General features: G+C 48.0%; 1 protein-coding gene across 2 annotated transcripts; it reads left to right on the forward strand.

Annotated features, from left to right (window-relative positions):
* Positions 1 to 693: 693 nt before the first annotated feature.
* HIBCH (3-hydroxyisobutyryl-CoA hydrolase) lies at positions 694 to 13,867 on the forward strand. Of its 2 annotated transcripts, none has more exons than XM_061574740.1 (14): positions 694 to 806; positions 1,617 to 1,653; positions 3,538 to 3,684; positions 4,689 to 4,773; positions 5,149 to 5,229; positions 5,819 to 5,871; positions 6,697 to 6,775; positions 7,400 to 7,545; positions 7,989 to 8,075; positions 8,887 to 8,945; positions 9,814 to 9,895; positions 11,048 to 11,167; positions 11,581 to 11,615; positions 11,760 to 13,867. In XM_061574740.1, the coding sequence occupies exons 1-14, from the start codon at positions 778 to 780 to the stop codon at positions 12,013 to 12,015; spliced, it is 1,296 nt and encodes a 431-aa protein (XP_061430724.1). In that variant the 5' UTR covers positions 694 to 777; the 3' UTR covers positions 12,016 to 13,867. The 2 variants fall into 2 exon arrangements, with proteins under 2 accessions (XP_061430724.1, XP_061430730.1); XM_061574746.1 differs by having other exon boundaries at positions 11,581 to 11,611; positions 11,760 to 11,875.
* The last annotated feature ends 377 nt before the right edge of the window (positions 13,868 to 14,244 follow it).

Raw genomic sequence — 14,244 nt, forward strand, 5'->3', positions numbered from 1 at the left:
TTACCCGCAAATTTCTCGATTGCGGCGACACATTGCGACGATCATCGACTACATCGCAACCGTGAAAAATAAGTTTAAAGATTTGGTGAGGGGAATAACACATTCCTGCGGAGGGAGCTGGTAGGAACGTCGGGTTTCTCGGTCAATGGCCAGGGTCAACGGCGGCGTGGTGTATTCCGGAAATATGGCCGACTGTGAGGGTGGGCACAAGCCGGCGTGAGTAGGTTAAACGTTGAGTTTTATAAGGGCACCACGGGGGTGACCAGCCCCTCCCCACCCAGCTCCAGCCCTCCCACCCCCCACCCAGCCCACCCAGCCCCACCCTCCCCACCCAGCCCCTCCCCACACTCCGCTCCTCACCCAGCCCCACCCTCCCCACCCTCCCCACCCAGCCCCTCCCCACCCAGCCCCTCCCCACCCAGCCCCACCCAGCACCACCCTCCCTACCCAGCCCCTCCCCACCCAGCCCCTCCCCACCCAGCCCCACCCCCACCCAGCCTCTCCCCACCCTCCCCACCCAGCCCCTCCCCACCCAGCCCCTCCCCTCCCACCCCCCACCCAGCCCCACACTCCCCACCCAGCCCTTCCCCACCCAGCCCCTCCCTTCACGACGGACGGACGGACACAATAATCCCCTGTGGGCTGGTGTAACCAGGAGGTTCCTCCCAGTACAACAATAATAATTATAAATATAAATAATTGCGATGCAGTGTAGTAGTTGTGTTGACAGCGACCTCTAGCGGTGCGGGCCACTGGGACCAGAAGCCACCAAAAGCCATGCCGGGCCATCGCCTCCCCGTGTGCAGGTGACGTGGAGTTTAATCATCAACAGTCTCTAAATTAACAACTTCGCTTTGAATTATAAATCTATTTAACTACATGGAGGGTGGGGGGGGGGCTCGTGTGATGAGCTCCGATTGAGCTATTCCGGCGGTAATTTGCGTTTTAATCGATTGCGTGTCGGCTGCCCTTGGTGGTTGGGTTGTTGTTTGTTGTTGGTTGTTGTTGTTGACATTGTTTTGTTTGTTTTGCTTGGTGAGGTGGTCGTCTCTGTCTCTCTGTGTTTGTGTGGTTCTGCTCGGAGCGAAGGGTGGAATGGCGAACTGTGTATCATACTCTACGACGTGTACAGTGCGTGCAATGTCAAGAAGTGATGCTTCCTATTGTATGCACTGTATATGTGTGTGTGGGCCTCCTCGAGGTGGACTCGGCATTAAATATTAGTTCGTGGTGCGGTAGTGTAGTGAACATCGCCGCCAGGGAGACAAAGGCGGTCGGGCCTGTGTGGTTGCTGTTCTTGCCACCTTCTCGTGTGCGCCGTGCCGGCTTCTCGCTAACAGCACTTGCCCCTACAGTCTGTTAAGGCTACACGGAGGGGGGGGGGATCTTTGTCTTTGTATACCTGGTGCTGTGTAAACAATAGAACTGGGGGAGACAAAGGCGGCCGTGCGTGGTGCTGTCACACCACCACCACCACGTGTGCTGTGCCGGCCTTCATAGGTGCTGCTCGCTAACAGCACTTAAAGCCCCAGCAGTCTGTGCAGGCTGCACATGGGATCACGTCTGTGTGCAGTATGCGCTAAATCCTGCCTTGGATGTGTTTGTTGTTGTTGCAGATCCTTCTTCAGAGCCCATGTAACGCTCAACCACATCGTGAGTGCTCGTTTTTTTTCAATGTAAAGCTTATTTCTTAAATTTCGATTTAAAGCTTTCGTGACTGCAGGGATTCATCTTCTTGGTTCTTTCGGTAAAGTCACGTAGAAGGGAAAAAATAAAATAATAAAAATAAAACAGAATAAAATAATTCTCGCGACGTTTCGGCCACAACGCAAGCAGCCGTCCTCAGGTGAAGAACAGGTCTGTCGGGAAGACAGCGTCTGAATGAGTTTATTTCTTAATTAACCGTACACATGATGCATGCATGACGCTTGACAGTGTGGAGGTTGCGGCCGTCATCCAGCAGTGGATTGTCAAAAGAGATGGAAATTATTATTTTATAGGAATTGCTGTCATGGTATAATGGCCAACATTGAGGTCGCCAGTTGTACATTTTTGTTCAATTAATGAAGGACCTTCCCAGCTCTAATCGCCACCTTGTAGGTCAGCAATATCAGCTATATTATGGATAGACCGGTTCCCACCATAGTAACGTGGAATGTTCTCAATTGACTCAGGGCAGCCAGTGGAAATGATCGCAGCCCCAATGAGTGCCAAGTTGATTTTTTTAATGTTGCAATCCACATGTGGAATAAATATTTGTAGCAAATGATCCTCTCTGTACAGTCTCACAGAATAGACATGCACGTAGTAGAGCCGTGTACTTGAATAACAGTCTCGCAGTACTCGACTACCAGCCACTCAGTACAGCCGTGGGCATCACAGTTCAGTTGCTGTCACAGTACAAGGACTCCTCTACGAGTTAGATTACCAGAGGTCTGTTCGTAAGTCGATTTACTCATAAGTCCAACTTTCCGCTTGTCGATTCCAAACATGTTGTACAGCATGCAAACTAATCACGGGGAATGGTTTCAAAAGTTGTATAATCTCCTGTAGATGAGATGCCACCGGTTCATCTTCTTGGTTCTTTCGGTAAAGTCACGTAGAAGGGAAGTAATAAAATAATAAAAATAAAACATAATAAAATAATTCTCACGACGTTTCGGCCACAACGCTGTCTCCCCGACAGACCTGGTCTTCACCTGAGGACGGCTGCTTGCGTTGTGGCCGAAACGTCGTGAGAATTATTTTATTATGTTTTATTTTTATTATTTTATTACTTCCCTTCTACGTGACTTTACCAAAAGAACCAAGAAGATGAATCCCTGCAGTCACGAAAGCTTTAAATCGAAAAATGCCACCGGTTCTTCATATTCTGCAGATGTAGATGCCACCACCGCCATTTATCGCTCGGCGGTTTAACTTACGCCGCTCGATCCCAACAGATAATTGGATATATGGACAGGTTTGTTCGTATCTCTGAAAGTTTGTGAGTCGAATGTTCGTAAGTAGAGGAGGATTCCATGTACAGTCAGTCTCTCACTACAGCCAGTTTCTCACTACAGCCACACTCACAGTATGGCCAATCAGTTCGGCCAGTCTCACATGACACCGAGTCATTCAGAACAGGCAATCACTCAGTACAGCCATTTATTACAGCCAGTCGCTCGATGCAGCCAAAGCGTCCAAATTCAGTTCCTGAATAAGCTCCAGAGGTCGCAAACGGGTTTTGATTCCTTACCCGTACCCGGCCGCACCAGGGTCGCAAATGGGTACCCGTACCCGGCCGGGTACGGGTAGCCGGGTATCGGGTAGGGTATGGGTATCGGGTACCCGGTTGCGACCTCTGATAAGCTCCCAACACGTGGCACGACACATCGGAAGTCATAGCGAAGAGCACGCAGTTCCATCGCAAAAGAAAAAACACACATCGGAGAGCCGTAACACAACGACCGCGACAAAAACCTACGTTGCAACGTACGGACTCGCTACTTTGGCCGGGGACGCTTTATCACGTGCATCTCGTGTCTCCCATGCCAGGCGATGAGGCCAGCAAGCAGCGCGGCCTCCGAGCCAGAGGTGGTGCTGGCACGGACGGGCTGCGCCGGGGTGGCGCTGCTCAACCGGCCCCGCGTCCTCAACGCCCTCAACATCTCCATGATCCGCCACATCCTCCCACAGCTCAAGGTGGCGATGCTGACCTCGTCTACGCCACTGCCACCACGATTTTCCGCTGCCACCCCACCGCCTCTTGTTGCCACCAGGATCATTGCCAGAAACTGTCACGCGCTGCACGCAAGAATCCACGTGTAGCCTCGTGCACCCACACACGCTGGCTATGTGTTTCATCCCGAATTTGGTTTCATCCTCACAAACACAAATCGGGGCCCAGTACGACATTTCCAATGAAAAATAATCGATATCCGAATCATAAATACGTACCGTACATGCCAATTGATCACCTGTGAATCTCTGCGACTGGCTACTTTGCCCACCTCCTACCGCTGCAAGGTTATGCTGCTACTACACTAGGTTGCATGTACAATTATTTTACCTATCACACAGGTACATTCATGCCCAACACGCATCAACCACTGTCATTGCTATTGCCATCTGCTTCTGCTGCAATAATGAAAGCTACTACTATACGCTGCACTTGCATGCACTGTACATGTTGCACGTATGTGAGGTGCGTACATGCCGCCATGTACACATCTTTGGACCACTCCCACCACTAGTGCAACCTGCTGCTCGAATTAATACTGGCACAATGTGCTGGACCTTTGCTAATGCACGTGCATTGAATGTGTCTGCATTCAATGCATAAGTCGTCTTATGTGTTTGCATGCGTGTATGTTTGTGGGGAGCAGTAGCACAGTGGTTAGTGTACTGCACAATCCGGTTCCCGCTCACAGCAAACACTGGTGATGAATAACTGAACTGGTGCTGGGCCCCCCCTAGGTCGACTCAGACTAAATTAGTACCTGGTGCAGTGTGTAAAGATTATTGGGGAGACAAAGACGGCCGAGCGTGGGGTTGGCCGCACCACCCCATCTTGTACCAGGGCAGCCTTCATAGGTGCTCGCATACGGCACTTGCCCCAACAGCCTGCTAAAGGATATATGGAGGATCTTTGTGTTTGTGTGTATTTGTGTGCGTGCGTGCGTGTGTCTCCGTTCGTCACATCTCAGAAATGGGAGGAAGACCCCGCCACCAGCATGGTGATCATAAAGGGTGCCGGCGAGAAAGCATTCTGTGCTGGAGGTGACATCAGAGGTCAGAGCCGATATGTGGTGTGTGTGGCGTGAGGTATGAGCACATGGGCCTAATTGATCGTTGTTCTGCAACTGTTGTTGTCGCTGCATTGCACGCGAGTTTGTCGGTTACCTGCCTGTGGCAAACGTCAGTTGCTCATGGAGCTCATGTAGCAAGAACCTGTCCCTGGACTTCTCCAAGTGGAATCGGATGGAATGCGAGTGTCTGATGTGGTAGTGTATGAATGGCAGCACTGAAGAGATCAAGGCAGCCAAGTGTGGTGCTGGCCTCCCCTTTCTACAGTGTGCCGTGCGGGTCTCAATAGGTGCTCCCTAACAACAGCCTCCTCCCACGGCCTGTAAGGCTAAACTAGGGACCTGTGTCTTATTGTTGCAGCTGTGATGGAGTCAGGAAAGCGCGGTGACAGCCTGGCGAAGGACTTCTTCCGAGAGGAATACATCCTGAACCACGCTATCGGTATGCGTCCACACCTCAATAACGCAACATTTAATCTTTTTCCCTCGAAATGTTCTCAGTTGTGATATTGTCATCCTACCGTGAGACGAAGGCATCCATTCGGATCTCTCGCAGAGCATTGCAATCCTTCGCGTTAGAGAATGGCTCACGGATATCACAAAACTACTACTGAGATCCTTGCAAATGGTCTGTTATGCACACTAGGCGGTGAGAACGTTTTCACCCACACTACTAGAGAGAGACACTTTGTTGCATAACAAACTGATCATTTTTATTTTCAGAGCTGAAATTTAGCCTGCACAGCCATAATATAATTACTTTGTTTGTGTTTTTGTGCAATCATTGGTGACTGGGCTAAGACCGTCAACTTGCTACACTTGAAAACGCAGTTTCATCACGAGCAGCTGCGTGGGTCTGGCAGTGCCAGCTCAGAACTTGTAACTCACTTCGTTGCAGAAGTTTTGTCCACGATTGATGTACAAATGCACATTTCCGTGGTTTTGTTAATTATATTGCCATTGAGGTTAGGTTGTGTCGGTCACGTGGGTGATATGAGCGTGGCTCTTGCGTCTCTCCCGCCCGTTCTTAGGGACGTTCAAGAAGCCGTACGTGGCGCTTATAGACGGCATCACCATGGGAGGCGTAAGTTGTCTGCGAGCGAATATTTCGGCAACATCCCGGAACAACTAGAATGCAGTTTGGATGAATATAACGTCAAGATACAAACGTATCTCAAGACGCATCTTCAGAGCAAGTTGGCTGCAGCAGCAGAGCGAGCAGATGCCCAATTAGGCACTCTAAAGAGGATGCCAGTAGATTAGGTGGTGGTGCCAGCAGTTCATATATGATTCCTGTGGTCTAGGGAAGGCAGCAATATATTTAGAGATGATATGAGTAGTTCGTAGATGCCAGTGCATTGAACTGTGAATAGTTCAAAGATCATGCCAATAAATCGGAGATTATGTCATAATCTAGAGAACGTAGCCAATACCATGAGGCATGAGCCTGGAGGCAAGGCTATTGAGTGGTGACTCATGCACTAGTTACGGTTGTTCCATTGCACTATCAAAGGCTGATGTGCGATCTGTCATTGGCCATCCTTGCCAATATCGGCTCTCTTTTTTTTACGATTAGTGGAAACAAGAAGATGCTCGGTGTATTCGGCACTTTGCTTCGTTCATCATTTCGTAAATTTTTTTATATTTAAATTTTTTTAAACTTTGCTTTATGTAAACCCCCACCTCTTGCTCACTCTCTCGCTCACTCTCTCGTTCACTCTCTAGCTCACTCTCTCGCTCGCTCGCTCTCTCGCTCTCTCGCTCGTTCTTTCTCTCTCTCGCTCTCTCTCGTTCTGCACGCTCTCACAGCAGTAGACGCAAGCAGTTGTTTTAGTTTAAAGCTTGCCTCTGTCTCTTCTCCCTGGATTTGGATCTTAACTCCGGGTCGGTGTTTTTTTCTCCGGTGCAGGGCGTCGGGCTGTCGGTGCACGGGCACTTTCGCGTCGCCACCGAGCGCACGGTCTTCGCCATGCCGGAAACCGCCATCGGTAAGCCCAGCAAAAAAAACTCTCCACGGGAAAAGTGTTACAAATATACGCTTGTGTGCGCGCGTTTTTGTTCGTTTCACTCGGTTAACACATAACACCTGGGTCTGTCCTGTGATCAGATGCCAGTGAGACACATTTTTTCGTGTTTAGTATGTTGTCCTTTCCCCGCACCTCCGATTAGCATCGTTTGCTACATACGGTGTGAAAGAAGTTCAACATACATACATCGTTCACTTGGGGTGTGTCCTTTGTCAGACCACGGCTAACAAGCAATGTGCACAATTACCATTCAATCAGGACTGAAAAAAACACAGCCTCGCAATAATAAAAAAAACGAGTTCTTTTGCCGCGTTATTAGATTCGGCAACCTATCCAAAACCATCCCACAAGGTACCATTGAGGCAACTAGAAAAACGTGGCCGTCCAAGGAAAATTTGGTGAATTCAGAACGTCGCAGAATGGGCCGGTTTAAACCACAACCAGCTGATCCGTGAGGTTGAGAACTGAGCAAGGTGGAGGGAGATGATGATCTGAGCTGACAACACAGTGTACCATGGACCTCTTCATCAGAGCAATCGTGGAAGATAGACGATTGCCCTGTCCTCTACCCTCTGCCGATGGCAGGTCTCTTTCCGGATGTCGGGGGTGGCTACTTCCTCCCACGTCTTCCGGGGCGGTTGGGCCTCTTCCTGGCGCTCACGGGATTCCGGCTCAAGGGCCGCGATGTGCAGCGCGCCGGCATCGCCACGCACTTCACCGAGGCTGCTAGGGTGAGGCCGTTAGGGTGGGGCCGTCGCACTGCGCTGTACCGCACAGCTTCGTACCGCACAGCACCACCCCCAACCAATACCAATACCCGCGATTCGCCACCAAGTGACGGTGACGTCACCACGGCGCCTGTGCCAGGTCATGTGCACTTTGAGGCCACGTAAAGTGTCGAAGGTTCGCTGGCTGGAGGTCATTGGATAGATCCAGGTGCCATGGGTTGACTGGTAGATGCAGCAGCTCTGCCCCCTACTGTAGCACACCGCAACATACACCACCGAACCACACTGCGCTGAATTCACTGCACTGCGTTATTTTTTTATGTTATGACCAAGACACCGCACGGCACGGCACTGCGTAAATAACGTGATTATTATTATCGCTATTGCATGAGCTTAGAGCATGAATGGTAGCTGTAAGCGAGTGCCGTTTGCTGGTTTCCTTGCAGCTGCCGTCCCTGGAGCAGGAGCTGGTGTCACTTTCCAGTCCCTCCCTGCAGGACGTCGCTCGGCTGCTGGACCGCTACCACCAGGAGGTACCAGCAGCAGCAGTGCGCCAACACTTGCAGCAGGAGTGGCATCAGTACCAACAGCACCAGCAGTAGGGTCTTGACACCCATTCATATCAGCAGCAGTGGCAACAGCACTAGCACAAGGAGTAGCAGTGATTCATCATCAGCAATGACACATCAGCAGCAGCAGATGCCATCAGCAGATACCATCAGCAGATACCATCAGCAGATACCATCAGCAGATACCATCAGCAGATACCATTAGCAAATACCATCAGAAGCGGCAGTCGGAACAACCTTGACACCCATCATCAGCAATAGTGACACCAGCGCTAGCATCAGCAGTAGTATTTAATCATCATCAGGAACAGCAGTAGTGACACCATCAGCAACCGCAGAAAAGTATCTGGAAATAAACCAGCAGCAGGCTCGCAACCTTCTTGGTTCTTTCGGTAAAGTCACGTAGAAGGGAAATAATAAAATAATAAAAATAAAACATAATAAAATAATTCTCACGACGTTTCGGCCACAACGCAAGCAGCCGACAGACCTGTTCTTCACTTGAGGACGGCTGCTTGCGTTGTGGCCGAAACGTCGTGAGAATTATTTTATTATGTTTCCTTTTTATTATTTTATTATTTCCCTTCTACGTGACTTTACCTAAAGAACCAAGAAGATGAATCCCTGCAGTCACGAAAGCTTTAAATCGAAATTTAGGTTCGCAACCGTTGATCAAACCGCCGGATGGCGAGGGTGCGCAATTACAAGCCTGCTCTTAACCTGTTGTACGTCTGGGACTCGATGGCGCGACTGAGACATGTGCTTGGGTCCGCAGTGCAAGCTGGATGAGGCCAATAAGTTCGTATTGGCCGAGCACAGAGAGAAGATAGACAGGTGAGTGATGCGGTGCTAAAAAGTAATTTGTATACAAAATGAAAATTGTTCAATCCAATTTACTTTACAGGAAATCTATTTACTTTCACGGGGATTATATTCGTGAAGTTTTTTTTTCCATATCTCTCATAATGTGGTTGTTTCAGCTCTTATATTATATTTGCTTTATTGTACTACTGCATTGCTTTTGCCATTTTGGCGACCGAGGTTGCGAGCAAATGAGACTAACCCTCGTCTCCTGAATTTTGACCTGGTTTTCCAAAGTTACTTGAACTTGGTGGTGGAATGATGATCCTGTGAGTGTGTCCTTGCGAGTGGCCATGGTCTGCTGACCACCTCTTTATAGCGAATGCCCAACAGCTCGTCAGCTTTGCGTGCACACGTACAGGCCGTTTGCCAATCCACTGCTACATGAGGGCCTCCGTAACACTGTGTGGTTCGTGTGGGTTAATTGACCATACTTCACTACGTTGGTCAGTGCGGTTTGGTGAACAAAGTGTGTTTGTTCGTGTTGTGTTTGGTGTGTGTGTGCACGTGCATGCGTTTATAAACATTAAACTAAACTTTTAATTTTTACAGGTAAAGCCCACTGAGCTATATAGCTGTTTTCAGATATAATCTGGCCACAAATTATAGCTCAACAAAGTAGCATATATGGCAATTTATAGCAGCCAAATACTCGAAATGCACGTTTATAAATGTGGACCCGGAGAAAAACCCACGCGACCATGGAGAGAGACATGCAAACTCGAAATATACCGGCGTCAGTGTCGGGATCGAACCCACGACTCCCTGTGTACCAGGCGAAGGAGTTAACATCTCAATCTTGTACCTCACCGTGTCCTCCTGACCCCTGACTCTGGACCAGGCTTTTTTTGGCGGACAGCATGGAGGGGATCGTGGCAAACCTGGAGCGCGACGGCGGCGAGTGGGCCACCCAGCAGCTCCAGGTTCGTCTGGCACTCCTCCACCCACGCGCCACGCCGCGCGCGTTGATGTGCGTTGATGCGCGTTGATGTGCGTGTGAGACTTTCCTTTGACCAGCCGGTGTGTTCGTAACTGCCTTGGGCTTGTGCGTAAATATTGCATTCTGTGCAATAACGGTATTCAGGAAAGCCTCCCTGAATTTCGATTTAAAACTTTCGTGACTGCAGGGATTCATTCTTCACCTGAGGACGGCTGCTTGCGTTGTGGCCGAAACGTCGTGAGAATTATTTTATTATGTTTTATTTTATTATTTTATTATTTCCCTTCTACGTGACTTTACCAAAAGAACCAAGAAGATGTTTCCCTGAATTTTGAGACTTTTTAAGGAGGCTCCTGCAATGCGATGTTTGGCCAATTCTGTATGTTGTGTGTTTTGTGTACGGTAAACGGTAAAGATGTAACCTTGCAATATCTTTCTTAAGTCACTTCTGGTGGAAGAGCCTCTGCTCACTGGACGGTATTTTGGCCTCCTCTTCCACACTGGACAAACGTCTCGGAAGAGTTTGGAGTACCCTCACTTTAACCTACCACACGTGACCTGTTGTGGTGTACCCCTTTATACCACTGGCAATAATGAAGAATTGCTAGTATCTTCTTGGTTCTTTCGGTAAAGTCACGTAGAATGGAAATAATAAAATAATGAAATAAAACATAATAAAATAATTCTCACGACGTTTCGGCCACAACGCAAGCAGCGTTGTGGCCGAACCAAGAAGATGAATCCCTGCAGTCACGAAAGCTTTAAATCGAAATTGCAAGTATATTTATAAACGCGCAACTCTTATAACCTAAGCAATCACGATTGCGCAATATTCATACATTGTGAGCTCTATTAATCAGTTACGTCTTATATTTTCCACCGAGCTGGTGAACTGGCTGCATAGTCTCAAATATTGCGCAGCGGCAGCGAGTTCCAGGCCAAAGGGCCGTTAAGCGCAAAGCTGCGAGGTCCAAATCTCGCAGATCAGATCACCACGAGCCGACACTGTGAATCATCGCAAGCCTGGTGATTGGAGAGGCAATGCCGCGACCCTGTGTCATGCGCGCACCGTGCCCCGTCTCGACTGCTCTCCGGCACCACCCGCCCGCCCGCTCTCTCCCACGCTCGAGTGCAGACGCTGAAGCGGATGTCTCCGACCTCGATGAAGCTCGCGTTGAGGCAGCTGAGCGAGGGAGGGCACCTCAGCCTGGCGGAGGTGCTCACGATGGAGTACCGCATCACTCAGGGCTGCATGGTGGGGCTCGTACACGCGTGCACATGCGTGCACACACTCGCACATACACGCAGACAAACATCCCCCGTATATCCTTTTCAAGTATCACTCGCCGTAGTTAATACATCAGTTGCCAGGTTGATATTGCAGTGCGCTAACCACTGGGTCACAGCTCCACCCTTCAGCACTTGTCCCAACAGTCTATGAAGGCTATCTTTGTTTCTTGTATGTGTACGCCATTTACATCCCCTATAGTTTAAGCAGCTTCATAAACCAATTCAGAATCGTCTCATCTCGTCTAAACATAGCACTGTAATGGCCACCTTCCTATCCAGTGCCTTGAAAACCTTAAGGAATAGGGGCCTCTGCAGTCATATTGATGCAAGCTGGAGTGGTGGTATTAAACGATTGGATCGTGTTGCTTGTTTTCACAGAGAGGGCACGACTTTTACGAAGGGCGTGCGTGCAGGTGAGTGCCTCGGGACGCTATCCACATTGCGTTTGCTTATAAAAACTTGGTCACGCATTGCATTCGTGGACGCGAGGATCGTGTACGTCTCGCGAAATGCGTCGAGTGCCGGCGGTGGCTGACGTCCGTTTTGTTTTCTCTCAGTGCTCATCGACAAAGACCAGAAGCCGGTGTGGCAGCCCAGCCGCTTGGAGGACGTCTCCGGTCAGGACCTCGACTCGTACTTCAAGTCGCTTGGACCCAGCGACCTGCAGCTCTGAACGCAGCATCAACTTCGGTCTCAGCGAATTTATTTTGCGCCGGAATAATTGGCTTTAATCCCCAAATGTTTGTTCGATCTTGGAATCATTACACTGGTCAACACACTTTTTCTGGCATAAGGTATTCCCAACGGTCTTAAGGTAATTTTGGGGTGCTGATTCCAAATCTGGCATCAGTTTTTGTCTTATCACATCAGGTTTTTGAGATATCAAATATTGCATTTTCTATAAAAACTGCAGATGAAAAATATTAAATAAATGTGGATATCTACATAAAATGATATTATAAACACACTATCCTAAAAATACAGCACCATATTTTAACACTAAAGCAGTCACTGACTCGCAACAACTTGTAATCATAAGTGACAGAGTTAATTTCGGGTAAAATCAATGAAAATGGGTTATGACAATAGCATAAAAATGATGTGATAGAGCAAATCTGAGATCAGATTTGGAATCAACACCCTTTAATTAGTCTAAAACAGCTGCAAAAGTCCAGGCCAGAAATTGTTTTGTTGTTGACCAGTGTTATTTGGTAATATAAGCGGGTGATAATATTCAGGAGGGGAGCCAATATTCCTGCATATTAGCTCCCCTTGTGAATATTTGTACCCCCTTATTTAATTACAAAAATGTGCAAAGTCTCTAATGCGTCATATTTTGCAGTTGTGCTGTGCAGCTACTCCGATGTGTGTTTGGATTGTGCCGCATGTTGATCGGAACGTTGTCCCGTCGTTCCACTTCACATGCTGAGAGCGACTTCGGCAGCGAAAGTGAGCTGCTCAATTCAGTGTTGGACATCGTGCCGAACAACACGCCTCAAAACCCCTGAAACACATTTATATATTTACGCGATCTAACCCAAAAAACTCTATTATGGATGATATTAGGTCGCGAAAGCCTACGTGTTCAAATCACATGGGAGAACTCAGCACAACCGTGAAAACCTAGCGATGTTGGTACCCTTTCTCTGAAAATGTGTATCTCATTGTTTTGCAACACGGTAATCTTTCCCTGCATTCGTTTCTAACGAAAGCCTTAATTTTCAGACTAATTTCCAAACTTATTTGTGAAGCAATTGCTTGCAGTGTAGTTAATTTTTTTGTACCATCTGGTGCTAACTTTTGCATCGACGATTGCATTGTCGAACCCTAACTCCCAACTCTAATCTCTAACCCGGGGGGTACAAGGAGCAGGGAACAAGTGGTCACTGGTGGGAACAAATCGTCGTTCCAATTAGGAAAACAAACATTCGCCAAAAATTGCTTTCTGGGGTACCAAAGGTTCGGGGAAAACAATGTTTACATTCTAGATTTGAAGCTTTCGTCACTGCAAGGATTCATACTCTTTGTTTTTTTCGGTAAAGTCACGTAGGCAAAAGATTAAAAAAATAATGAAAACAACTAAATTAAATCACGACGTTTCAGAAGTAACACAAGCATCGTCATCAGGTATGACCGCCCCAGCAAAAATACGCTCTAGTGGTTTTGCTGGGGCAGTCATACCTGATGACAGATACTTGTGTTGCTTCCGAAACGTGATTTAATTTAGTTTTCATTTATTTTGTTTACTTTATCTTTTACCTACGTGACTTTACCGAAAAAACCAAAGAGTAATGTGTACATTGGACAGGGATTTACAGTCTGGCTGAAGTGTTTGGAACATGGATTGCTATTTGCAAGCGCAGTGCGGTTCACTAAGGCTGTTGTGAACGTGTAACGGGGTCGTGGCCGTTGTGACAGTGCCCTTGACACTTTGGTTACTGTGATTCGGCGATACTGTGATGTATAAAATCGGGTCCACGGTAATTGTGTAGTCCACTTGCAAAATACCACATCTTCATTATTGTCGATTCTATATTTCTTAAATGTTTTCTGACAATATTTCTGAAATTGAAACCTCGGTAATCAAGGTTGCAAGCATCGCTGTGATTGCATTCAATTATTTCTCTGCGAAATGTTTTCTGGAGTAATTGACAGCAGTGGCATATATGACTGTCATACATTCTGTAGTTCACTTAAAATATTTCTTGTGTGACTGACGTCATGTGCGTTATAAGTATTATAATGTGTAAGATTGGCAATGATGTTTCAGTGAACTGCAAGTTGAACTACGTTTAAGCAATGTTGATTTCGCGTGTGGATTCGAAATTCAAAGTTATGGGAAACCAATCTCGCGATAATCGTCATATCGTGTAATTGTATCGTCGTGAAATGTGATGTCGCCGCAAGTGGGCCCCACCGTGAGGCCCAATGGCGAAAGTTTGGCCGATGGCTTTGCAGGAGGGGGGGGGGGCCTCCTGGCTCAAGCGAGGAAATAAACGCCGATTGTGTGCCCTGAAAGTCTGTCCGGCTGCATTTCTTGGT

The sequence above is a fragment of the Lethenteron reissneri genome, chromosome 7 (assembly GCF_015708825.2).
Source record: "Lethenteron reissneri isolate LAM-NWPU_2019-01 chromosome 7, ASM1570882v1, whole genome shotgun sequence".
In the NCBI taxonomy this organism is placed as follows: domain Eukaryota; kingdom Metazoa; phylum Chordata; class Hyperoartia; order Petromyzontiformes; family Petromyzontidae; genus Lethenteron; species Lethenteron reissneri.

Excerpts from the sequence above, each read along its gene's own strand:
- HIBCH (XM_061574740.1), top strand. The coding sequence starts at position 778 with ATGCCGGGCCATCGCCTCCCCGTGTGCAG. Across the intron at positions 4,774-5,148 it reads TGCTGGAGGTGACATCAGAG|CTGTGATGGAGTCAGGAAAG; the intron begins GTCAGAGCCGAT and ends TTATTGTTGCAG. Across the intron at positions 11,168-11,580 it reads GCATCACTCAGGGCTGCATG|AGAGGGCACGACTTTTACGA; the intron begins GTGGGGCTCGTA and ends TTGTTTTCACAG.